The following is a 26521-nucleotide window of genomic DNA, read 5'->3' on the forward strand; positions in this document are numbered from 1 at the left end:
TATTTTTAATTTATTTTTTAAATTGCATTTTTGGGACATCTGATCTATGTAATAAAAGTTTCGCATTTTTATTACTTATATATAAAACGGGTATTCTCGCTCGAAAAATCTACTAACAGTTGTTTAGTCATTGGCAAGATTTTTTTAAATTTATTGTTAAACTGAGTGGCTTTATGAAACTACTGACTTCAAATTATTAAAGCTAATGAAATCAGAATTTTCTGAATTGCTGATGAAATATATTATAATTCTGTAGCTCATCAAATGCTCCGCACCTAGTTTTAAATGTAGAAATCTCCTATTTAATTTTTAGTAAAAACCTGAGTTCGCCTTTAAAATTGTCATACTACGTATGCTTTCAATGAAATTCCAAGAAATTGTTTTGAAAATGCATTTTCCCTACTATCTTTTCAAACATAATACGTGATGAAATGAATTAAAAACGTCTTTTTTTACTAATACAACTTTCATTAACATTAGAAAATTTCGTATATTATTTTAATTTTTTTAAATACATTATTTTTACTAAAAATACATGTGTGCAAACGTTTTTTTTCTAATTATTTTATTTATAAAAAATATTTCAACCACAACCACCAGTTACTAACTTAAGCCACCTTGAAAATTGAGATTGCATAACTTCAAGACGAACGTCGTGTCAATGTTGTCATCATTGTCCGTCATTGTCAGCCATCATGAGCCACATTGACTTATATTACCCCTGGTACATTTAGAAAAATTGACGAGATAGAAAATAGCTTATTCTTCACAGGTAGCAAAATGATATTATTTAACATTAAAAAGATGCAATATAATACTGCAGCTCGAGAAAACGCTACACTCTTGAAACCTATCTTCTAATATTAGAACTAATATCATATAACATTAGTGTTCAATCCAAAATTCAAACTTTTAAAATTATCATCTATTTCATCACATTTGGTCCAGCGTCACTTTTTATGAAAGACTATCCCATATCATTAATAAATAAACATTTATTTATAAAAGAAAACAATAAATTAATTATTACTTAAAATATCATGATTAGTCAATGCAATTTTATGCCAGAAAACGCAAAAAAATACTAGTGGAAGTAAATTCTGTTCGCGAACGACAGAACTCAAAAAATGAAATCGAGTCAATCAATGAATCGAGGTACTGAATTCAGTGGAATTCCAATGAATTCAGTACCCAAGTAGCACAGGGATATTGTAGCAGCTTTAGTCTACATCGACCGACATTGTCAATATTGGCGAAAATCGACATTGTGTGTACGATATTGTACGATTCCCGTCGATTTCACATTGAAAGTCTGTTTGCAAAACTTTTCATTTTAAACTTTATTGTGTTCTTAAATTTAAATTAATCATTTAAAAGACAAAAAATGACGTCAAATTGTCATAATACCAAAAAATAAATTTAAAATATAAATTTAGAGCTATCCGAAATACTGAGAGATATCGATCGACGTTCCCCAACGTTTTTACAATATCGAACAATATTGTTTCGCGTTATTGAAAATACGTTATAAAAGGGGTCCATTTTTATGTAGTACAATGTTTCGCTACGATATTGTGCAATGTTCAAAGCTAAGTTTTTACGATATCGTTTTCGGGAATTGTGCTATTTGGGTACTTTGATTCATTAAATTTACAAACTGAATGAGCAAAAATTTGCCATGTAGAGTAATTAGAATAATTAGGCGGTCACAATAACATCAAATTCAATTAAGACCACATTCATTATAGCACACAGAAGAATCACCTGTGATTCCTTATCACCTCTTAGACCATTTTACACTGTGTATATTTTTAATATGCGTACAAAGCATTATCACGCATAAACATTTTTAAAAAAATTAAAAAATCTTTAAAGAATTGTTATTTTTTGGAATTTCATTCAAGTTGTTTCTCTTTTCTTTTCAGTACAATCTAAACAACAAGAGAATGGAAAGTGTTGTGAGAGCCATCATTGCCACAAACAAGATACCTGAAGTGAATACCATCAAAAATCCAAACTGCTTACCTCATTTTTGCAACATACCAGAAATCGTTGATTTTATGAAGAACTAAGATTTTATGAAGAACTAAGTCTTAAGAACAAATGTAAAACTTTTGTGTGTAACAGAATTACTGTAGCTTTTAATAAAAAAAAATTCTCTAACAACCTTAAGACTTAGACAAAATCACTTTGATTCTTTTTTTAACCACTTAAAAATGAAGAAAAAGAAAAGAGCATAAATAAAAAAAAAACTTAATGAACATGTTACCATTAGCTTATTTTATATTAGGTGTATTGTTTGTTCCATTTTGTACAAAAATTGTTGCTAACACTACGATTCCAACTTTACTTTTAACAATTTTATTAACAGAGTGACACAAAACGGGAATTTTTGAAATGCGTAGTGGCCGTTTTTAGAAGGTGGCAGTACTGCGGGATAGTAACATTGAGCAAGTGAACATGTTACTATTTAAGTAACCATAGATCAGTGGAACGGGCAACAGCATGCGTTCACCATGAAAAGTTCTATAAAAACAGTTTTATAGTTTGGAAGTTTTTTATAAAAAGTTTTATAGTCTTATATAAAAAGTTTCATAGTTTTATATAAAATGTTTTATATTAAAAGTTTAATAGTTTGAAAATTTTATATTGAAAGTTTTATAGTTTGGAAGCTGCGCAAAGAGAGTTTCGATGTTTTAACGACTAACTTAAAATGATATGGGGCCGTCTCGTCAAAGGTTTGTGGCATAAAAAGTTGGATAACTGGTTTGAAGTGACTGGATTTGCCCTGTGGGGTAACTACCACTACGAAATTAAACATCAATTCACTGGTATAAGACATACTAACTTGATTCAATCATGATAGATGACTTTTATAGATGACTGTTGGCATGGTTTATAACTCCTCCCCCCACATTGGTGACCCGGACGTGATTTGAACACGCAGTAACGTCCAGTTCGCAAAACTCTTGACAGTAACTCCCACTTCAATCTGGTAACGCCTACTTCGTTGGATGGTCCACATTGAACAGTTGACTTGCTACTTGTTACTGCGACATTATCAACCACCTCAGGCTGTTGCTACTCAGTCTCGTCTCGATTAAACACAACGACTGCCTGCATACACTCCATTGCTAATGGCAGCACAGGAGCGATTACGACTGTGAAGTTAATACACCTCTCACATTCAGCACTCAAGAACCCGGTGACCTTAAAAACCAGCTCTCATGGTCTTTCAAAAGTACAGCAACTAGTGGTATCCGTTCATCGAATTCTATCCCTGATAAAATTCTGGTGGGGAAGTATTGTGGCATAACTACCACTACGGAAATTAAACATCAATTCACTTCCAATAATGCATTCGTACGAGAGAGAGGCATCTAAAACAATTTCTTTGTAAAATCTAGTTTCTTAACGGCTATTTAAGTATTATATAGTAAAAAAATCAGAAAATAAATATAAAAAAACAAATAGACTGGCTTCTGAGTAACTCAAATATAAAGTGTCACTATATTTGGTTGTCGAAAGAGCAAATTTAATTTAATGGTGATCTTAAGACACTACGTGTGAATGCTATCACTTTACTAAAGTTTCAAATATAGACAAAGCGTTAGAAAATGGAGGCATGTGCACCCCAATAATTTTTTACTAGTTGTTGCCAGGGATCGATGAAGACAAATTCAGGCCCAAGGCCCACAAAATTTTCCGGGCCCCAAACAAAATATTTTGAAATTAAATTTCTGAAGAGTAGTCCTAACAATAAGAAGAATGTATTGAACTGCATGATTCAAGAGAAATATTCTAAAAAATTTTGAAAGCAGCCAATTGAAGATTATTTTTCTAAGATAAAGTTTACGCATCTAAATATTAAAACAAAATATAAAACAACAAAACAATGTCCTATGAAAATAAAAATAGTTTGGTGACTACAAACAATTGAAATCAGATGTAGATTGTAGCCTTCCATCTACCACTTTACATATTTGTTAAGAATAAGCTTTTAGTTCTTGTGGACACTAATCATTTATAAGAGACTTTGCTAATATGCATTCTCGTTGCGTTTGCTTAAGCCGTTAGAGTAAAAATAGCACCAATTAAAATTCAGCTGTACTTACGAATTTGATTAGAGCAATGTTTACTCGAGTTTTGGTTTATCACAATATAAAGAAAATTTGAAACAAAAAAAATGCCTTTTTTGAGAGAAACTGTTTCTTTCAGTATTTATTTTTTTTAAAGTAATATTACTTACTTTTTACTAATTTTTGAGTCCCCCCAGAAAGTGTGGTCCCTAGGTTCGTGCCTATTGGGCCTAGGTGATAATCAGGCCCTGGTTGTTGCAAGGGATCTCAATTGAAATGAAGTAAGTCTTTTTTGTTAATAAATTTAAGAGCAGCATACTTTGGCATGTTTCAATGAGAAAAGATCAAAAACATGTTATTAAAAGGTGAAATGTGGCATGAAACTTGGAAAAGACCAAATTGCACCAAACGCAATAAAAATTTCAAAAAAAGTGGCAGAAAAATATTGTTGCACTAAGTATAGAGGATCTCATGTTTAGGATTTCCCACAATTAGACTCAAATAAAAATTGTAATAAGTAGATGGGTTTTTTTCATTGTCCACCTGGGTTGACATTTTGTCAATTCAGGCGTATTTGGGCAGATCTCACTCTTTCAGGGACCAACGTTGGTTTAGGTGGGCCAACGTTGCTTCTACAGTAAGGACAGATAGTACTGAGAATGAAAGGACATCCATGCCTTGCTCGGAATTCAAACCCAGAACTTTTCTGATCCAAGGCCAGTTCCCTGCCGCCTATATAATCCGATCGGCTTATATCTAGATGTGATTTTCCTAAACTTACCCAAATAAAATTTAAAAGCAAACTATACCTGGAGTTTACCCCCCTTCCACGATGTGAGCTTCAGCTACCATTTTGAATTTACCGAGGGAGAATGGGACAGTTAGAAGAAGAAAATGTAAAGGATTTAGTCAAGATGAGGAATGACAGAAATACAATTTTCGATTAGAACTATTTTCGCGTCTGAAATACGCACATAAACAAATCAGAAATTATTTCGACTGAATTTTTTACTCTTCATCAACGAAAACAAAGTCAATAAAACTATTAATTCAAATGGTTAATGCTAATAGCATTTTTGTGCATTAAAAGTGCAATTTTGTACTAATACCTATCTACACATCTGATATATCACTATATAGACCAACAAAAAATTGAATATGCATTTTTTTACATTTAATCGAATGACATTAAAACCAAGTCGATAATTCTAATACCTTAAACGTTATTAGAGCTTCTAATATTAACCCTTTACACTCCGAGTATTTTAAAAGACTATTTGAACATATGTAAACACAAAATCCACAACATATGTAAACACAAACACATATGTAAACACAAAATTAAAACACATAATATGATATTTTCACATAATTTTTGAAATTGAAATTAAAATAAATAAAATGAAAAGGAAATACAAAAATAGATGGAAATGAAAATATCTTAATAAAATAATGGATCATTTATTATTAAGATATAAAAAAAATTTATTTTAGATTGGTGACTTTTGATGCAAAGGTGGAATTGGAAAGCTAATGGTTAAAAATAAAATTTTTCACTTATGCGGAAAACTCTTATAAGTTATTCGAAAATATTTGTTATAACAACTTTTTTATGATTTTATTCGATTTGGTGTGAAACAAAACATTGGATTAAATACTTAGCTTGTTTTTATGGCAAAGATGTAATAAAATAAAAGTATTTCTAAATGAACTTCAATAAATTACGATATTTATGTGAGATTTTGCGATTCCATTTCATAAGATTTATCATTCAAGATGCAAGATTTATTTCTATATTTAGTGATAGAAAATTTTATTCATATATTGCGTCAATTTGCTAAGACAAATTTTAAATAATAATACTAGCAGCTTACGCACTGCAGATCAGAAAACCTAAAAAAAAAATTTACTCAAAAATAAATACTTTATCGTTCTTACTTTAGGAATTAAATTAAGTGAATAACATTTCTTTAAATAATTTAATATTTGAATTCTATAGTTTCATCTTTATTACAGACTATATCTTACGAAAACAAACCCAGAGAGTCAATCATATTTTGCTACGACATCAGAGAGAATATCAAAACTTCTTCTTTTTTTATGATACAGGGAGAATAGTTTCAAAAAGTGAAACCGAGATTCCTAAATTAATAAGAAAATTAAAACAACTCTATTTAGATTTCTGGTCTGGTTTCTGAATATTTTCAATGCTCACTATTTCAAAGAATTAATTAATATTCTCATACATTTTAAAATTTATGTATTTAAATTGAAATTTAATATATTTTAAATTGAAATATACTAATTTAGATAAAATTCTATTTTGTTCCTACTTTTATTAATAAAGTTTAAGTTTGAATTTTTAATTTTCACAAAATGCTCATCAAAATCGTTATTTTTTACCTTATACTTGACCGTTTTACTCGTTTCTTTTCAAAATAATTTTTTTTAACTATTTACTCGTTACGTATGCTTAAAGTACTTTAGCTACGTTCCTACAGATATAGATTTAAAAAATATTTTTAAAAAAAAACCTCTTTTGCAGCTTTCTCATACTTCCGCTAGGTAAAAATAATGAGTTAAAGTAAAAGTGAAATTCTATTGTATTGTCCATTTCACTTTAATTTACGAAAGGAAAAAAGCTTCTAATTTAGTAAATGTATTTTAAAAATAAATACACACTAATTTTTAAATATGTGAATGGGAAAAAGTCACTGTGACATTAAAAATAATTTCATTCTTCTGATTTCTACAACTAAACTTTAGTCGATTGTTTATCTTTTCCTAACCTTGTCTTGTCTACTGTCAATTGTTTGTTCTGTTTATGTTTCCTCATCCTTTCCCTTTTGTGGTGTATTTATTTTCTTCCACCCCACCTAAACACATGAAACAATGCCTATTCATTAACTCATTGTAAGCCAAAATTCATCATAATACTTTATCATGACTTCCAAAAAACCTAGGGATGATTCAGCTACTGATTCTCAGGATGATTCCGATTTAGATGGCCGTTCACCTAATTCTAAACTAGGCCGTAACTCTGGTCCGTTCTTGAAGAAAATCAAAATCAAAGGATATGATACCACCGATGCCTTACCAAAGAAACTAAACTTTACTTTCCTGGACATTGTTGGCATTGTAATTTCTCTCGCAAGTTATGTTCTAGATGTTTGCTTTGACGTTTTAGTTGCTTTGATGCACTATGTTAATGGAAATACTTGGTGGTTTACTTTAACTGTGATTTTTATAGCAATTCCATCCCTTACAACGACTGGATTCAGTCTCCGGTGGTACTTAGTAGATGCTGATACGAAAGATTTACCAAGAGTGTCAATGACTCGATGGATACTTCGTATTGTGTTTTTGTTGTTGCAAATGGGACCATTATTAAGGTAATATGCTTAGTTTTAATAACTCTATTAAACCTGACCACTATTATGTGTAAAATTGTTCACCTTCATTATATACCAATATATTGTTCATTGTAATTATATATTGTTCATTGTATACCAATTTCTGTTATTATTCAAGCTGAATTGTATTTGTGGTACTTAAAGATACCACTATACCTTCGAGAATTTATCATGGGAAGATATCCGTAGTTGTAGTTTATTTACGTCTTACTAGACCTGTGCAATGAGCTATTGGCGATGGTCAGGGAAACATACCTTAGGATGATCCGAAGACTTACCCTTGCCATCACAATTTTGATCCTCTGCCAAGGGGATGGCACCACTGCTTCAGTAGCCCGACTACCTGTGCGCAAAGTTCGGCGATTTATGATAAAACAGTTTGATGAGGACCAATACCGCACACACTCGATCCCATCGTAGACTGTCAACAGCCAGTGATGCTCCTGCAGGACAGAGGATTTCTGTGTTGTGATCTGTGGCAAAATATTTGCCAAGTCTTGAGAACTTATGGGCACCGGCCCTTAAGAAACAGAAAAAAAATAATGACATGACAGAAAAGAACTCCTTCAAAAGGCATAACTTGCATCCGCTCCCTGGCAAACGTGTACATTTTTTTTAATTTGCTGGTTTAAAATCCATTGGGCAGTTGCAATTTATGCAGCAGATTACAATGCAGAAATATCTCCCTTTTCATCACTAATTCTCTCTCACCTTCATAAGTAATTGAAAATGTTAGTGCAGAAAAGGTGAACTCAGAGTGCAATATAAAACACTTGTCATTAGGGTCTACAAAAGTAGGGATTCAAATTTTTTATTGCAGAAATTTTAATTGGCTCTCCAGTTATTCTGTGCGTATATCTAAAAAAGGATTAGAACTGATGAAGTTTTTATGAATTCCATATACTTTTTACTGAATGTTAACAAAACTTTCTTGCTGAATATTAACTAAAAGTAATGGTCCTATACTATAATGAAAAACTCTGTGTAATTTAAATATAACATAGATAAAAAACTTTTTTTAACCACCAGTGTAGGCCAGTTCGCACGCCATAAATGTTACTCCCTATGGACATAATTAAGCAAAACCTATAATTTTTTTTTATATAAAACTGTGGACTAAACCCAATGTTGACAGCCGAAGTTAGTCAAACTCTTCTCGACTCTTCAGTATATTCAAGATACTCAGGAGGAGGGTATCTTGAATATATTGAAGAGGTCAAAAAAGAAAATAACTTAAACGTTACTGTCTAGACAAGTGGGACTATGTCTCCTATGTACTCTCACTGGACTGTCGCTGAAATCGAGAGTTTATAGGACTAATAATTCAGTAGTTATAAGGGCAGAGATTTAGTGTGTATAAAATACAACTTTTGATTATACATGTATCTGAAATACTTATTTAAATATATTTTTTTTACCAATATTGTTGCATATTTGACCAATATTATTACAAATTTTTCCTAATTATATATTCTATTCTAATATTATATTATTCTTATATATTTTAACAATATTTAGATATATTATTTATTAATCTATGTTTTTTTTTTTAAAACATTTATGTATTTTTACACTGCATCAAATGAAAGAAAAACAGAGTTAATAGGATTAATTGTTTAATGTTTTAATTAATGTAATAATTGTTTTTATGTATTGAAAGTGCAGTTTTGTACCTATACCTAACTGCACACCTGACATTGCCATATAAACAGATGAAATATTGGACTTGACGTATTCTTCATGCTAAAGACCAAAATTTTACTGATTGGCTCAAAATTTTGCCCATGACTAAAGTTGTGGTCTATAGTTAATCAGTTAATGCATTATTTATTAAAAGTTGATTATTTCATGGTTACAAATCTTTTTTAATTTAAAAAATTTATCATTGTTTAGGTATTTTGATTCTTTATATTATGGGTTAAAAAGTAATCAGAGCAAATCAATAGTTGATAAGCAAGAGAAATATTATAAGCTTATGATTTATGAAGATGCTGATGCCACTTTACTTCGCTTATTTGAGTGTTTCATGGAATCTGCACCTCAACTTGTACTTCAACTTTACATTTTTTCTATAACCCATGGAGAAACACCTGATTCATATAGTTGGACTGGTATGACATTTTCTACATTATTATTGATACAGTATCTATGATAAAAGTTTTTTCAGCATAAATATTATGTTTACGTTTTTTGCTTCAATTATTTCCTGTTATTTAAATTTTTTTCTAACATTTTTTTTTTTTTTTTTTTTTTTGTATTTCAATCTTCTATTAATGAAACTGTTTAATAGTGTTGTAGCATTTGCTCTTTAAAATTGATTTAAATTTGCACAGATGATTTAGTGCACGCTTAATATTTTACTAGCTTGGTTGGAAAGAGAAAATGGTTCAGAAAATTTTTTACTTAACGCTCCTAGTAAACTCAGTCTGAAACACCTTGTAAACCATCCTGAATTGCATATCTTAAAAATTCAGGTATTCAGATATAACATTCAGATATTTATTAGATGTGCTGTTTAAATTGTGTTTATTGATAATGTGTTTTTTTATTGTGTTTATGTAATGGTGTAACATTATTTAGAAATAAGTTGTTTTCTTACAAATTTCCCTTTATAATTTTGTGTTATTCAATTTAAAATATTAAACTTCACTGTAAAATAGTGAAATAATTGAGTCTTATGTATGTGAATTCATTGAATCTTATATTGTGAGATCATATTGAATCCTATGTATCCATTCAAAAACCCTCTTCTTTTTTTCTTTTTTTTTTCTTTTGCTGCTTAAATGTTTAAAATATCCAATCCTGTTAAAATTAACTCGAAAAACATGAACTGTTATTTTATTTGTTAGACTAATCTGTTTTTGAAATCATTAATTTGGTTAACTGAATATTTCTGTCCAATATGACGAATCGAGTGACCTGTTATGAAGTCACCCAAATGGGTCATCAAGATGAAGTAATTAGAAGTGAAATAAGAATCCCCTAGAAGTAAACATCTCTCATGATGAATACTTCTAGGAGAAGAGTAAAGACCATGATCTGCAGCAGAATAGTCAAGTCTTTGCAACTTCCAGCAGTGCAAAAAAACTATTAAAAAACTTTTTTTTTTTAAAGAAAAAGAAACATCACATAAGGCCATTAATTTAAATGGTATAACTAGTAACTATCCCCAAGCTAATCTCTACCTAATCTTTTAAAAAAAGTTAACAAGTTTAAAATCCTTGCGCAAGCGATTGTAGTTGGTGCAACAGATCACAATATGGAAATATTCCTACTTCTAGTTTTTGCAAACTACAAATTACTGTAATTACAATTTCATTTCTTTTCAGTTCTTCCTGGCCCAAAGTGAATACTTTTTGGTCATTCAATTATTCCTTAAAATTTTTACACCTACTGTTATAAAATTTTTACTTAAAAATACAACTATTTGATCAAAATTTTTACTTATGATACAACTATTGTGAGGAAATTTTTAACTATTCTATTACTGCAATATTCAATAGAATACAACTATTCTATTAAAAAAATTTACTTACAGAGTAACAAAAGATTTGGTCCCATGTTTTTTCCATAACCAGGATTCGTTTGTATGTGTAACAGTAAAAGCTACATTTTGTAAATAGTTCCATATTTTGTATGTATATATTATACAATTTTTTACTTTTATTTGGGCTCATTTTTTTTTTAATTCTTTGTATCAAAATATTCTTCCTTTCATTTTTCTAGAATTGATCCAGTTATTTTCTATGTTTTCATCTTTGATGTCCATGGCTTGGGCATTAGGATCCTATCAACGGGCTTTGCGCTATTCTCTACAAGAAAAACAAAATCTGAATATCTGTGCCATGATGGTGCAAGTTGTTTGGCGCTTTTTAGATATTGCAGCGAGAGTTATTGCTCTTGGCCTCTTTGCTTCTGTTTTCCCATCCTATTTTTTTATGGTGTGTGCAGCGCATTACATCATAATGTTTATTTGGATTCGCTCAATGGGCACTGAGTTTTGTGAGAATCAGTAAGTATTACATTCATTATAAATTATGATTAGAAAAATTATAATTAACTTAAAATTTTTAACTTAAAGTATTTAAATGAATCTTTATACTAAGCGAAACTTTATTCGTATGTTTTAATGAACCTGTTAATCATTAAAACGTACGAATAAAAAATATATAGATAGGACACCTATATATTTTTTTCTAGTTTGATAGTTACTTAAAAAAAATCTGTTGGATTATCAGAATTATAATTGTACTCTAAATATAAAATCCAAAGAAAAAAAGTGGTTTGAAACAAAAATTTTTGTTCTTATTCTAAAATTTATCAATAATTGATTTTGCAAATTAACTCAATTTCAATGATGAAAAATTGTTTCTCTTAGATCTAAATAATTGCGAATTTGAAAAATTATTGTTTGGAAGTGAGTAGTGTTAAAAAGAGTTAGCCTTTAACATTGGAAAAGACACCATTGTTTCATGCTGTATTTCATAACTGTAGATTATTAAAATGCTAAAATGTCATATTTTTCACTTATTTGAACTTAAATAATTACAAAAGAGTAGGTTTAATAAAAATTCTGCATCAAAGTGTTAAATGTTACAATATGGTAACATAAGTAGATCATTGTAATAAAAATTATAAAGAAACGAAAAATATTAAAGTGTAAAGTAAGACGAAAAATTACAGAATTTGTAATATATACAATTATGATAAACTATGCTATTTATGACAGAAACATGAACCAAAATAAATAACTGAAATCTAAATCAACATACATTTTATTAAAGATGATGAACTGCTGACTGATATTTATTTAACTGAATTCAACTTTCATTTGATTAATGGAGGTCCTTCGGTTCTGGACTTCCAATTTTTATTATGCTTTGATATTTTATTTTTTTTTATTTATTACAGTACGGAACCCGTTATCCGGAAAACCAAAAAACCGGAACGAAATTCAATAAATTTTCCAATTTTTTTTTTTAAAAAATTTTTTTTTTTCCTCATAAGATTTTAGGATTTTTCTTTCTTTTTTTAAAGATGTTTACCTTACCACCATTTTCGAAATAATCATTAGTGTACTACTTCATCGTTTTTTTCTTCTTTTTAAGATTATTTCCAACTATTTTTGTTTTTTTTTAGTTGGGTTTAACAATAAAAAAACGGCTTTATGTATCGATTCAGAAAACCGAAAAAATCAGTTATCCGGAATAGCGATGGTCCTGATCGTTCCAGATAATCGGTTCCCTTCTGTAATTTAATTATTTGTGTATGAAGGTGGTTTTTATTTAGGTTATTAACACTTTTTCTCCTACTTTTTCCCAGAAACTGTTATTTATATTTTATGAATTGCCCACTTCCGGCTCCATATTTATAGAGCTAGATTTTTATTTTTAGAGCTTTATTTTTATTATATTTATAGAGCTTTATATTTTTATTATATTTATAGAGCTTTATATTTTTAAATAAAAAGCATTTATTTTAGTGGAAAGGTATAGTTTAGTTTTGTTTCATTAATGCATAAAACTTATGTCATTTTTATTCATTGCAGATGCGGGGAATTTTTCTACAACCTAGTGCTGGGAGTAATGTTTATTTTTTGCTATTTCAATCCCAAAGATAGCCCAACACGCAAGCGTTTCACTTTTTATTATTTCCTAACATTTTTGGAAAATTCTGCATTTATGTGCATTTGGTTTATACATAGTTCTCCTAATATTCCATATAAAATTCCAGCCATGTTCCTACAGTTTTTGAGCTTTATGTTAGGAATAATTATCATGGTTAGTAGAAAATTTTATTGATTGTTTATTATTGATTAATAAATATTAACTCCATCATTTTACAGCTAAAACAATCCTTTTAAGTATTATTTCTAATTCATGAATTTTTTTTTTTCATTATAAAATCACAGGTCTTTAGAAATCAGATAAAATCACAGATATATATACTTATTACAGTAGTATTATATTATTTTTTAATTATTTCCTCGTTGAAATAAAAATAGATAAGTTGTTAAAGTATGATGTTAAAAATTGCTATCTTACAATGAATTAAGATTTAAATAAAATCACATTCGTTCTATTCACAAAAAATGCAATTAGAATACTGCCTATTTACAAAGTTTTCATATCATATGGTATTAGACAATTAAGAGTTCATTCTCCTAACTTTATCCATAAAATGAAATATAGTGAAACTTTTTTCGTTAACTTTCCTTTTTATTAATTGCACTATTGAAAATATTATAAAACTGGATTAGAAACTTAAATTGTATTTATTTATTTTTATTCAGGGATGAAGGACTTCCGCGAAAAATCGGAAATCCGCTTTTTTTCTCCTAATTTTTAAAAATTCCGACAATGTTCCAAAAACGTAAATTTTGGGGAGTCCAATACGAGAAACCCAAGCAGCCCTAACCATAGTCAAACTTTAGACGAACATCCCCCCCCCCCCTGCAGTAGCCTCCTGACAACCGCGACTTCCGCTATAGATTGGAAAAAGAGTCCTAAGCAGTTTTGTTTCGGCCGCTGTTATTTGATTTCTTTTGTTCGGCTAATTTTCAGAATTTTCAATATATGTAACTGCGCCGAGGGCCGGAACCTGCTAAAATTGTGATTCTTATTCAGACTATTTTTATACAAATCATCGACTTTCGTGTTTAACTGATTTAAAAGTTACTTGTTGCGATTCGTTTTTATGCTATTTAAAAATCGTACTCGTAATACCCATATCAAACATCGATTTTCGTATTTATACGCGATTTAAAAATCACTCATTACGATAAGTATTGACTGGATCTAAAAATTATGCATCGTGACTCTTATTTACGCGATTTAAGAATTCTATATCGCAATTCGTATTTTCGTGCTTTTAAAATTCAATATCGGGATTCATGTTCACGCGATCCTGAAATCCAACAACGCGATTCTTATTCTGGTGATTTTAAGATCCAACATCGCGATTCTTATTCACGCGATCTTAAAATCCAACATCGCGATTCATGCTCACGCGATCTTAAAAAATCCAACATCGTGATTCATATTCACCCGATCTTAAAATTCAACATTGCGATTCTTATTCACGCGATTTTAAAATCCAATATCGCGATTCTTATTCAAGCAATTTTGAAATCCAACATCGCGATTCTTATTCAAGAAATTTTAAAATCCAACATCGCGATTCTTTTTCACGCGATTTTAAAATCTAATATCGCGATTCATATTCACGCGATTTTAAAAGCAAGTTAGCAGCTATGACTAACATTAATGTATTTTAACGATGGTACTCAATTTAAAAGGCAAACACAAAGTGCGTACAGTTGATGCCACCAAAAAAAATAAATTCAAGTTTGATTGGTCAAACAGTCAAAATGACTACAATTGCCAGTAACAATCTATCAGAAAATATTAAGGTGAAAGTTGGCGACTGTTTTAATTTAAAATGATTGACCGGTAATTAATTTAAAATGATAATTACGCTGCAACTTCCTATAATTGCTTAATTTTCTTTAATATAGTAGTGATCAAAATTTTAAGATATTAAAAATATTTTTTATTTCTTCGTCTAAATGCTTCTGTCACTTTAAATATTACATTTTTAAAAATAGTTGCTTTTATATATATCTCCTCGATATCACAGTATTATATGGAACACACACCCCCCTCCTGCATTGTAAAAGTTCAGCTTTTTTTTATTTTCGACCACTTTCATGCCTGTTTATTGTATTGATAATATGTATCCAAAACCAAATTGATTTCTATTTGTCTGAGGATAGTGCATTTCGAGTTGATACACATAATTAAAATGTGTAAATGATGAGGTGAATTGAAATTTATTTTGAATTGTGTTTTCTGAACAAGCTGAGGATTTGATTTGCTGAACAAAACTAGTAGATCAAATTTGTAATTATTTTCCTTCCGTATTTATTAAAATTGCATTAAAACTTTGCATTTTATCCCTCTGTGTGTTGCTATTCAGTGTTTTCATTACAAAAAAAAAAAAAAATGGGAGAAAATTTCTCACCCTTTCTCAAAAACTGGGTGAGATTTCTAAAAATTAAAAAAACACGAATAGACTTGGAAAAAAAATATTTCTTTAATTATAATAAATTTTTAACATCTTCTAATTGAATATTTTTGCTGCATCATCATATGGAAAATGTTCTATATCTACTTTTTCATCGGCTATTATATTTATTTAGCTGAAAAATATCCGTATTTGTTTCGTCTTGACCATTTCTACCGACATTTGTTTCATTTTCATTTGTCCAATACGGAGTAGAAGATGTCACCTTAACAAGGTATTTGTCCATCTCACATTCATGCACAAAAAATTTAAACGTCTTACATGAAGAAACCTTACCTACGGTGAACACATGGTTGTAGAGAAATGTGTTCTGAAAGGGGTTCGACGGGGTGGTGCTCTGCTGTTCGCACCGGTTCTGAACAATACTGGTAAATAGAGAAGCTAGATAACAAGGACCGATATTCAAAATAATGAAAGATCAGGGAAGAAAAGTGCAACGGATTTTATTCAAAATCGCAAAAGACGAAATTTTTTCCAAAATTCGTGCATTTTGAAATTGATTAATAGAGTGTGCGAACTTCTTGCGTGAATCATTTTTTATTGCGAGAAAGGAAAAAAATATGTGAGATTCTCACGCTGTAGTGAAAACACTGGTCTAGGTTTTTCTGTGAGGTACATATTTTGGGAAAATTTTGACATAATTTGGGAAAATTAAAAATTATTTTAAAAAATCAACACAAAAATATGGTTTATCGTTTCTTACGGGATACAAAAATAAAATTTTAAGAAAAATTATTTTGTGAAACTACCGTTTTTCCTATAGTTGAATTTGTGAAGGTAGCGCTAAACGGTAGTAAATTTGACCTGGACAGACCCCTGTTAATATATTGGTCACATACATGACTCTCTCGGATTTTATTTCCAGGTTAGCTTTTGGAAGTTGCAATTACTTATTAAATAAAGTAATATTATAGACTAAACTGAAAACTTAACTCAGTGGCGCGACAGCCCACAGAGCGCCAAAGCCTACTGTGCCAGTCTCAGTTTCTTGACCTGGGGTGCAGGAACAGATGTTCTGGTTAGGTGGTTCTTCAAACCCGAAAGCCAAAGTGTTTAGTTCCCAAGCATGCTTGGTACTCATTTATCGACCCACTGAAGGGATGAAAGGCTGTAGAATAATATAGAAAAGAAAAAAATATGTGAGATTCTCGTGTGTAGTGAAAACACTGCTATTAAATCGGTACACCAACAGTATTAGTTATATTCTATCATACATGTTATATGATAAAAAAATATTAAAACGGTCGCTATTTTGTAACATTGCTTTTATGAGTGTAAATAAATTATTTTACAATAAATGATATTATTATTCCTATAAATTAAAATATTTTTATTCTATTGAATTTAGATCATATATTATCTGTTGCTACATCCCACAAAGAACATAACTGTCTGGGACCATTGGAAAAAATCCAAAAATCACCAAGTCCAGGTACAAATGGGTGATATGAAAGGTATATCTCAACAATCACAAAGGTTATGAACATATTAAAGATATTTTCACTTTATTTTAATTTACGACAATAACATTGTGTACAAATAACATGCATTGAAACTACTCAAGAATTTGTTCTTATAATTTTTTCAATGGCATTTAAATGCTTTTCCTTGATTTAACAATCAAAGCATATTTTTCTTTTATTTAATACTAGAACATTCAACAAATTTAATATTTTAGCCTGCTTACTAGGGATCTCTATAAATTTTAGTGTGTTCAGGTTTGATTCTTATTTTGGCCTTTAATATATTTTTAATGAATTAACAGTTTTTCTTTAAAATGATAGCACTGAGCTGTAAATATTATTCGTATAAAATCAATAAAATAAAATATATATATAAATTCATTGATTAAATCAGGGCTGATTGTGCTCCGGATTTCCGGGTTTTTCGCTAACCATGATCCGGAAGTTTCCGGAGATCGAAGGTTCGGACGTTTCAAAAAGTCATTGATTACAAAAGTTTCCGGAAATCAAATTTTCAAAGTGGAACTTAGAAACACAGTTTACTTTATTTGTTTTTAAGGGAGAGCCAGGTACTTTATAAGCTTATATTCAAAATTAATATTGATTTTTTTTTCAGTAAATAGTTATAATCATAAACTCAAGAAAGAAAGACGTATTTGTAAATTTCAATTACCTCTACAGGTCTTTCATAGGTATGTAAAAAAATTTAAATGTATTTTAAGTAAACTAAAGGAAAAAACCTTGTTTAAATTTTTTTCTAATTATTCGATTTAAACTTTTTTTTTTTTTTCACTCAAGAAATTTTACGGAATTTTAACTTGGTCTCACAATCACCCCTGTTAAATGAAAGTAGCAAAAATATTGCAAATTTGGATTTTTTTTTTATTGGCAAAGATAAGTGCAAAGCATATTAATTTTCTTTAATCTATAATTTTCATTCTATACACATTTTAAAGTGTTAAGACTTTAACTTTGTGCATTGTATTTTTATGTATGATTGTAATGGGATGTTCTAGTATTAACGTAAATGTTATATTTTTGTACTCATCCTTATATTGAAATGATTTATAAATTTTAATGTGTTGCTTAAAAAACATATCCATCTTTCAAAGCCAAAGCACAATGTTTGTAGTGTATTATAGGTTTTGAATATTCATTTAGTTATTTTTAACTATCCATCTTCTCTATTGTTAAATGGCATTTGTATTTTAAAAAATGTAGTTTAATTGTTTGGCGTTAAAAATATAGATATTTGATTATACGATATCTGTATTCAAAATATTTAATTTATTTCCTGGTGTTGAATGTCTTTTTATTTCTTTATTATACGCTTGATATTTTTTATCTACTTAGCATTCAATTAGTTGTATAATACAAAATATATTTTTTTTATTTCTTGCTTATGTTGTTTTTCCGTCCTTTTTTCTGTGTTTAATATTTCAATGTAAAATATGAAATTGGTAACTGCTGGTAATTTCAGTAGTGCTATGCTATGCAGGGATGCCAACTGCACCGCTTGCAGCAAAACATTTTATAGACTAGTAGAAAACATAATAACAGAGATGATTGAGCTCTGGAAAAAATCTGAGTTTTCGAATTTTTCGTTAACCTTGATTCAGAAGTTTCCGGAAATCCAAGTTTCAAGAAATCATCCATCACATATGATTAAAATTTCTTTTTTTTAAATATTAGAATATTTATTATTATATTATATTTAAAAATATTAGAATATTTATACTTGGCATCTCTTTTATTTGCAAATATTAGTTTTTGGTAGAATAACAAATGTGATAAGAGATAAAAGTAAACTTATACATAATTTATTTAGAATTTCATGTTTTGGAAATATCAATGATTTAAATTTATAAAGACATTTATTTTTTTAAAAGTGTCATTAATGATTTTAATCAAGAAATTTTCAGGTTTTTTGAGTTGGGCCCACAATCACCCCTGTAATAATAACACTTTCAGAGTTTTAGTTAATTTTTTAAAAACCGCACCCCGAGCACACTGGTATAAGGTAGAGTTTTTTTGTTCATCTGTTGTGGTGTGGAGATTAACAATAAATCAAATTTATTAAACCAAGAATCAAATATTAAAATACAAACTTTACAAATAAGAAAAATTTTACCACAAAGGAGCAAGTTGGCATCTCTGGTTATGAGTTGCTTTTTATGTATCTTAATTTTCCAAAACTTCACACTTACGTTTAAATATGTTGTAATTTTTGGTTATAAGAATTAATGTTTTATTATAAATGAATTTATGCATTTTCAGTGATTCCCAAATAAAACAACATTAATTCAAAGTTGATGTTTCCCACTTGTAAGAATAATAGCAGTCATTAGATTCTTGCTTTAATTCACAATTTATCATTTTACTCATTTTCTTATTTTTTTCTCCTATAGCTTTTCGAATTCTTAGTAACTGTGGTTCAGAAATAACCCCACTGCCAAAATATTTTTATAAAACACTATTAAAAATTTATAAAAACTAATGAAAAAAAAACTAAAAGTCAGTAGATTCATAAAGATTGAGGTCTGGTGTTTGCAATTTCGATTTTTCCGTGTTGATTATAAGGAAATGAATCACTAATTATTTTTTGTAAACTTATAAGTCAATTAAACTGAAGTTTCTATGGCTAGTTTTGCTTTCTAATTATTTTTTTATTTGTATTAATTTTTAATGTAGTAGCATCTTATTTAAACAAAATTTTGTTTTTAACATTAAATTATTCTTAAATAGTTTGAACATTTTTCAAATGCTAACCCCATAATCTGCCAGTGATATGATATATCAGTCCTTTTGTGAAAATTTGCAGTAATTTATTATATAGCTATTATATATTTGGCACTTGTTTTTACCATGAAGGAACTTTTAAACAAGAAATATCCTGAGTCAATGAATTTGCCCCTCACAAAATAGTGTTCTTTGTTATTTTTTCAAATGCACACTTTTGATTTTTTTTTTTTTTTTTAATACTTAATGTGCTTTTTCTTCATTTTTTTAAATCTCATACAGTGAAACCTCCCGGAAGGACCCCCTCTATTTTATCAAATGTTTTAGCTATAATATTGTGCCACCTTTAAATAAACTGTGAGTAAACTGAAAATTTTATTTTAGTAAATTGAACTTTTAACTTCTGCTAATGTAAGTATATATATATATACAGAGTGCCAAATAAAGCAATTAAAATATGTTCCTAATACTTGCATTAACGCAAATCTATTAATAATAAATTTATAATTGTTTTTTATTAACTGACTTTTATAACTTTTAAGTACTTAATTTAAAAATATAAAGTAACACTTGTATAAGATTAGGCCAATAAAAAAGCTTTAAAAAATTATGTTTTGTTTAACTTGCCAGATTAAATTATTATAATATGCACTGAAATGAATTTATTTAATAATAATAAATTGTTTGTTTTAACTTTCAAACAGTTTACTTGATTTGGTTCTGTCTTAACAATTTTTAATCAGTTTGTTTTCGTTGTTGGATTCTATTATCTACATCAGTGGTTACCAACTGGCGGCCCGCATGCCACATCCAGCCTGACAAGCCTTTTTTTGTGGCCCGCGAACTAAAATATATTAGTTGTCGTTTTTTGCTGACAATTTTCTTAAAAAATCTATAGGTTTAAAGTACTTTTCTTCATTAAAAAAGCCTAATTTCTTTGTTTCTGTGAAATTTAACATACCAACAATGCAAAAAATTTATTTCTCAGGTGAAAATCTACTTCTTATTTTAATTTGTAATTCAGTACTTTTGTTTTGTACAACTTGATAAAAGTCTGACAGTAATATTTAATGTTCCTTTAGAAATAAAAGAGTCCTGTATAAAATTTTGATAAGGTTGCGGCCCGCCATTTGACTGGTTTTTTTAATTGCGGCCCCCGACCTCATGTAAGTTGGAAAACCCTGATCTACATATAACGACTTAAATTTACATTAGGTCGTTATTAAATATTTAATGTCATTAAACATATATAAAAATTTAGTTTTGTAAAAAAAAAATGAAAAAAAAACTTGTTGTGTTTATGAAACTTCTAATCTTGTTGCTGCAAATTTATTTGTTCTACAGAGTTTGTTAAAGAATGATCAAATGAAACAATAGTAGCAAAAAAGTATTTGAAATGTTTGCCTTAGAAACGCTGCAAATCACTCTGCAAATTCATGTAAATTGCTATCTTAATCAATTAGTTTTTGACGCTATATTGTAATTGTATCCTATATTTAATTAATGTTTTTCAATCTGTGTCACTATTTCTACATAAATCAGTATTGTCATTAATAACTGTTAATAAGTAGTTTATTTTCTATACAACATTGTAATAAACTGTGTTTACAGAACAGCCGAATTTTTTTTCTTTACAGTCGCCATATTTTAAATTCTGAAGTTGAATAAAAGATGTTTACTGATCGATTTAATAACCATTATATGTTATTTTAATATATCTGTCATAAATTGATGCAAAGTGTGAATTGGGCGCTCTTTTTAAAGTACATAGAAAATAAGCAATATTATTGTAAATTATCTTGGATTACAATATTATTAACTAGATGTTACTGTATCACAATATTATAAAGTTTATTAATTAAATAAATGTCCCTTATAATTTGTACAATCCATTTTAGAACTGCTACTTTTATCAATAATATAGTAATAGTTTTAGTTCATGAGCAAAATCTTAACATATTTAATCTTTCTCTTTTTATAATTATAAAAAGTGTGTCATACATATGTTATGACTTTATTCTTTAAATTATGTAGTTGTGGAGCTTATTTTTATTAATAAATCTTCTTCTTACATATGATTTTTTTTTCCAAAATTCCTATTGATTAAAAGGTGGCATTCTAAAGAATTTGAAAATTTTGGACAGTCGGAATTTCTTTTTTCATTGGTAAGTTTAAGTTCTATTGCATTTTTTTTTTCTTTGTTTTTGTGTTATACTTTAGAAAATTTAAAACTAATCCCCTATATTTCCTTATGATTAAAATTTTTCATAGATCAAAATAAATTCATTACCTTCCCCTTTCAAACTCTGAAATATTCATATATGTTCCATTTTTACTTACTTAAGCTATTACAAAAAAGTTTATATTTTTAACAATTTCATTATCAGACAAAAAAGAAAGCTTTATATTATGTCTTCCACAATTTAAAGTATTTTCTATAATTTGTTAATTGATATTATTTATGTATATGTTTTTTCTGTTATATTTCTTTTTACCTAGAACTTATTGTTTAACGTATCAAATCATAGTCAACTATTGTTTATCTGCTGCTATCATTGTAATTAAGACTACTAGTGTTAACAATTTATAATTTATTTAGATTATCTGTAACCTAATACAAAAATAATCAATGTCAACTTTTGATGAGAGATTTATTATCAGTGAATGCAAATATTGCTGTAAACTGTGAGAACAATTAAAATTAAGCTTTATAGAAATTGGAAAGCATTATATTTGTTATTCATTAAACAAGTATTTAAACGAAATCTCAAGGCTACTCACTGCATTATTGTTTTAAGAAATTACGTATGTCAAATTTTTTACATTGATTGCTTTTGTATGAAGTCTCAGATTTATCAGCTAAATTAACGAGGACTTTCAATAATTATGTAAAAATTGTCAGAAATGGTTTTATCAAATATGCATATAACTTAACTATATCCTAGATTTTGGAGACAAGATTTTATTTAAAAAATGAAAACTTGTTACCCATAAACCATTTTTCTTAATCGAAAATAATATATTGCTGCAAAGAAAATATAGAACTGGAAAGATTTTAATGCCCCATTAATTGCATCCACCGAGGCAATATTGCATGTAATAAAGCATAACTGCATCAGTAGTCTTCAAAATGATATAAATTCATTTGGAAAACCACAAGCTTATGCCTTGGATCATTATCAAGTAATAAAGCAATCATCTTATAAAAATAATGTCTCATTTATAAAGATTATGAAAAATTAAGTGTATTTAATCTTTCGACATTCATATAGTTACAAATTACTTTTATACCAAAAACTGAGGAGACAAATAACTTTTTCAAATACTTACTAAGAGTTGAAACCTCAACAGTCTGGCTTAGGCGTTCAGCATCATTTCTGTCCAAATGTTATGTTTTTAAATCTGTATTTTTAACATTGCCCTATTCCTACACCTTCTGAACATACAATGTCTGCTCAGCTTTTAATTATTTACTAGGCCACGACTTTCTTTTTTGGTAGTCCGTTGTATTCATTTGTATTTTTTATTTGTTTATTTTTGCAAATTTTTTTAAAAAATGATCCGAATTGTGTTTGAAAAGTTTCGGTTAAAAATGAGCATGGGAAAATCATGTTCGTTACGTATGAAACATGCATTATAATCATTGGTAGAATTTAAAAAATAAAAAATTTATTTCTTCACTCAGAACGCCAAGTTTTGTTTTTGCAATGAATTAGTGAACAGTCCTCATATAATATTTAAAAACCATCAATGAATTTTAATTGTTTACAATGTTTGTTGGATACTAATGCTATATATTCATTCCATATTTTCAGTTAATTGATTTTATTTTCCTTGGCTTCAAAATATTTTTAGATTATAATGTTTTTAAGTTATAGTAAGAGAGACTTCAAGAAAAGTGCTCGTTAAAGAGACGTTTGTAAATGAGATTCTGGGAATCTCAATAATATCATTAATAGCAAATATTCTGATTAGTTTGTGAATTTAATTGCCCTCTAAAAAATTTTTTTGCATTGCATAATATAATGTAGCTAAACACTAAATATTATGTGTTTATTTATTAATTTAATTTTTATTAGATACATATTTCATTGTATAAGAGTTTTTTAGAAATGATCGTATCAAAATTCGAATCCCTATTTTTATATACCTATTACTTAAAAAATTGTCTCGTGGTTTTGCGCAAAGTTATTTTGAACTTCTGTTGTTTACATTATTAAAGGCTGCAAAGTACTTAAAACTGTGATTATTTTTTTTATATTCAAAAATGCCATTTTGATATATGTTTCTAGTTTTATATTGTCTGATGAAAAATATCAAAATTATTATTAATACATTTTGTACATATCCATGTATATTCTGATACTTAAAATATTTTTAATGCCAGTTTCTGGTACCTTGAAACATAAATATTTTTGTTGTTAAAGCTATAATCTTAGCAATGTTTTATATTTTCCAGTGACTATTTTTGTACTTTAGAGTTGTTTGTAAATAAATGAGCTTATAGTTTGTAAATAGGATATTGTGTAGTTCTGGAAACTAATTTAAATATCCATGATGTGTTTTTTTCGAAGTAAAGCTCTAACAAAAAGCTAGAGCTTCTTTTTTATGAGATAATTGCTAGGTGCAACTCAAATATATATTTTTGCTTTTGATGTTTTTAAATAAAATATTTTTATAATATTATTTGAGTATTTCTCTCTCTTCTATATATACACCTTTATAAGTTTGTATTTTTATTACCAGCGTTGAACAGCTGGCCCAGTTCTCAGTTTACGACTATCAATGTTCAAGTCTCTAGCCTTGTAATTTTTTTACCCAACCCAGAATAAGGAACTCCAGAATCAAGTATTGGGACAAACTAGCCTTTGTGGAGGACTCTTTTACGGAACTAATCCGAATTTGCATTACAGAGAGGAGAACCACAAAAATATGTCACAAATTGCCTGACGGGGGAGGGATACTAACCCATGATTCATTTACCACAGAAGATATTTTACATCATCAGCGCTGTGGTCGGTGTGATCCGAGAGCAGAATTCGTATCAACCAGTCACAGTGGAGATTCGACTCTGGGTCAGCTCAATGGGAAAGGAACGCTCTATCCTCTGAGCCACTGCAGCTCTTCATTTATATATGTTTTTATAACCATCGTTGAACAGCCGCAGCTGACCCAAATTTTGTGTTTACGACAACCAATGTTCGACTCCATAACCTAGTAATTTTGAACTTAATCCAGAAGACAAGGGAACTCCTGGATCAGTATCCCCAGAGGTATTGATTTGTTATGGGAACTTGAAGGACTTTGTGTCCCTGACAAATTTAACATTAATTTAAACAAATCTTAACAATTTTGAGATGCCTGCTTCTAGAAACTTAAGTTGACTCTTGATTGGGGTTAGATAAAATATCGTATATTCAAACTATTTCGATACAAAAACTAAAATAATTGCCCATGACTAATAGACGCATGAAGTATAGATTCTCTTTCTCACCTATAACTAGTCTAACCCTTTGTTAGGCCATAGGAAGGACACTTCACTGCATTGAGGGGAAGCTATTTTCCCATATATGATTTGCTGATTAGTTCAGATGATCTGCTGATTAATTCAGATGATACAAAAAAGAATTTCCAATGAAGAGCTTTGTTTTCAGAAATGTGGGTGACATTAAAGGTTTGCATGGTGTCAAAAAGAAAGGCTAACACTGAGAAGCTATTTTCTCTTGTTGAATGTAATGAGTTCGTTTAATTGGTCATTTCTCATCGAGTTTATTTGTAGTTATAAATGCAGAATTTGTAAATTCTGTCATTTATAAGCACATAAGTTCAAACTAAAGAGAAGATAAAATTTTGAAAAATGTCACCCATCTACCCACCAAAAAAGGGACTTGAAAATCAAATTAATTTTAGGTAATAAATTAATTTATTTATATAAATAAATATAAATCATAAAAAAAAAAAAATTTAGCAGAACATTACTGTACAAAAATAATAATAACCTATAAAGGGTAAAGAAGAAAATGCGTGTAAAAAGAAGCTAGACTTATTTTCAAAAACCGTTTAAGAGATTAAAGCGAATACTCATGGAAAACAAAGTCTATTCATATGGAACAATAAAAAATTTATGAAGTTTCTTAACACCGATTGGATGTGGGTGTGTTCCAGCCTCGAAGCAAACGTCAAACCTTGTTTCGCGGCATTGCGGTGACGAATAAAAGGATGTGCTTAAAAAAGCATGTCGTCATCCGTGTTATATTTCAAGGTCAAGCATCGATTAAAATGAAAAAGAAGATGAACTGGAATTTTATACTTGAAATTTTGAAAAACTAGTGTCTCTCTGAGCTGTTCCCAAATGGTTTTCCACGGAACCCTGGGGTTCCGAGGGTCAGGATTTTTAAACCTGTAATAAAATTCACGTCCAATTACTAATCCGTTATTTATTTAATATTTCCGTTATTTTTATTAATTATTTAACTAAAATGCTTGAGAAGAAAAAATTTTTAAAGCAATGATTTTTCTTATCGCAATATAATAAATGAATTTTGAAAAAGATATTCATTTATGAAAAATTTCCTTAGTATTTCGAATTGAATAAAATAAAAATCGAAGAAGAATGTTTCTTTAATAAACCTTCTCACACAACGTTTATTTATTTTTGTGTGTTTTCGTTTTAATGTAATTCAGCTCTTTCATTTTTATTTTATGCATACTTTAAAATCACATGAAGATTCCTCTCTGGATC

The 26521-nt window shown here is 28.8% G+C and overlaps 2 protein-coding genes across 2 annotated transcripts in view; both read left to right on the top strand.

Annotated features, from left to right (window-relative positions):
- Positions 1-2172, top strand: part of LOC107445593 (acetoacetyl-CoA synthetase) — a 40754-nt gene extending 38582 nt beyond the window's left edge. The window contains exon 18 of the mRNA XM_087161442.1: positions 1926-2172. Within this exon, the coding sequence (XP_087017568.1) occupies positions 1926-2072 (147 nt within the window). The 3' untranslated portion in view covers positions 2073-2172. The remainder of the gene's footprint in view (positions 1-1925) is intronic.
- A 4643-nt stretch (positions 2173-6815) lies between these two features.
- Positions 6816-22015, top strand: LOC107445582 (XK-related protein 4). Its single transcript, XM_087161443.1, has 6 exons — positions 6816-7471; positions 9386-9603; positions 11219-11504; positions 13041-13272; positions 16926-17031; positions 21890-22015. The coding sequence occupies exons 1-6, from the start codon at positions 7023-7025 to the stop codon at positions 21946-21948; spliced, it is 1350 nt and encodes a 449-aa protein (XP_087017569.1). The 5' UTR covers positions 6816-7022; the 3' UTR covers positions 21949-22015.
- The last annotated feature ends 4506 nt before the right edge of the window (positions 22016-26521 follow it).

Source organism: Parasteatoda tepidariorum, chromosome 4 (assembly GCF_982258835.1).
Source record: "Parasteatoda tepidariorum strain Cologne lab strain chromosome 4, Ptep-v5.0, whole genome shotgun sequence".
Taxonomy (NCBI): domain Eukaryota; kingdom Metazoa; phylum Arthropoda; class Arachnida; order Araneae; family Theridiidae; genus Parasteatoda; species Parasteatoda tepidariorum.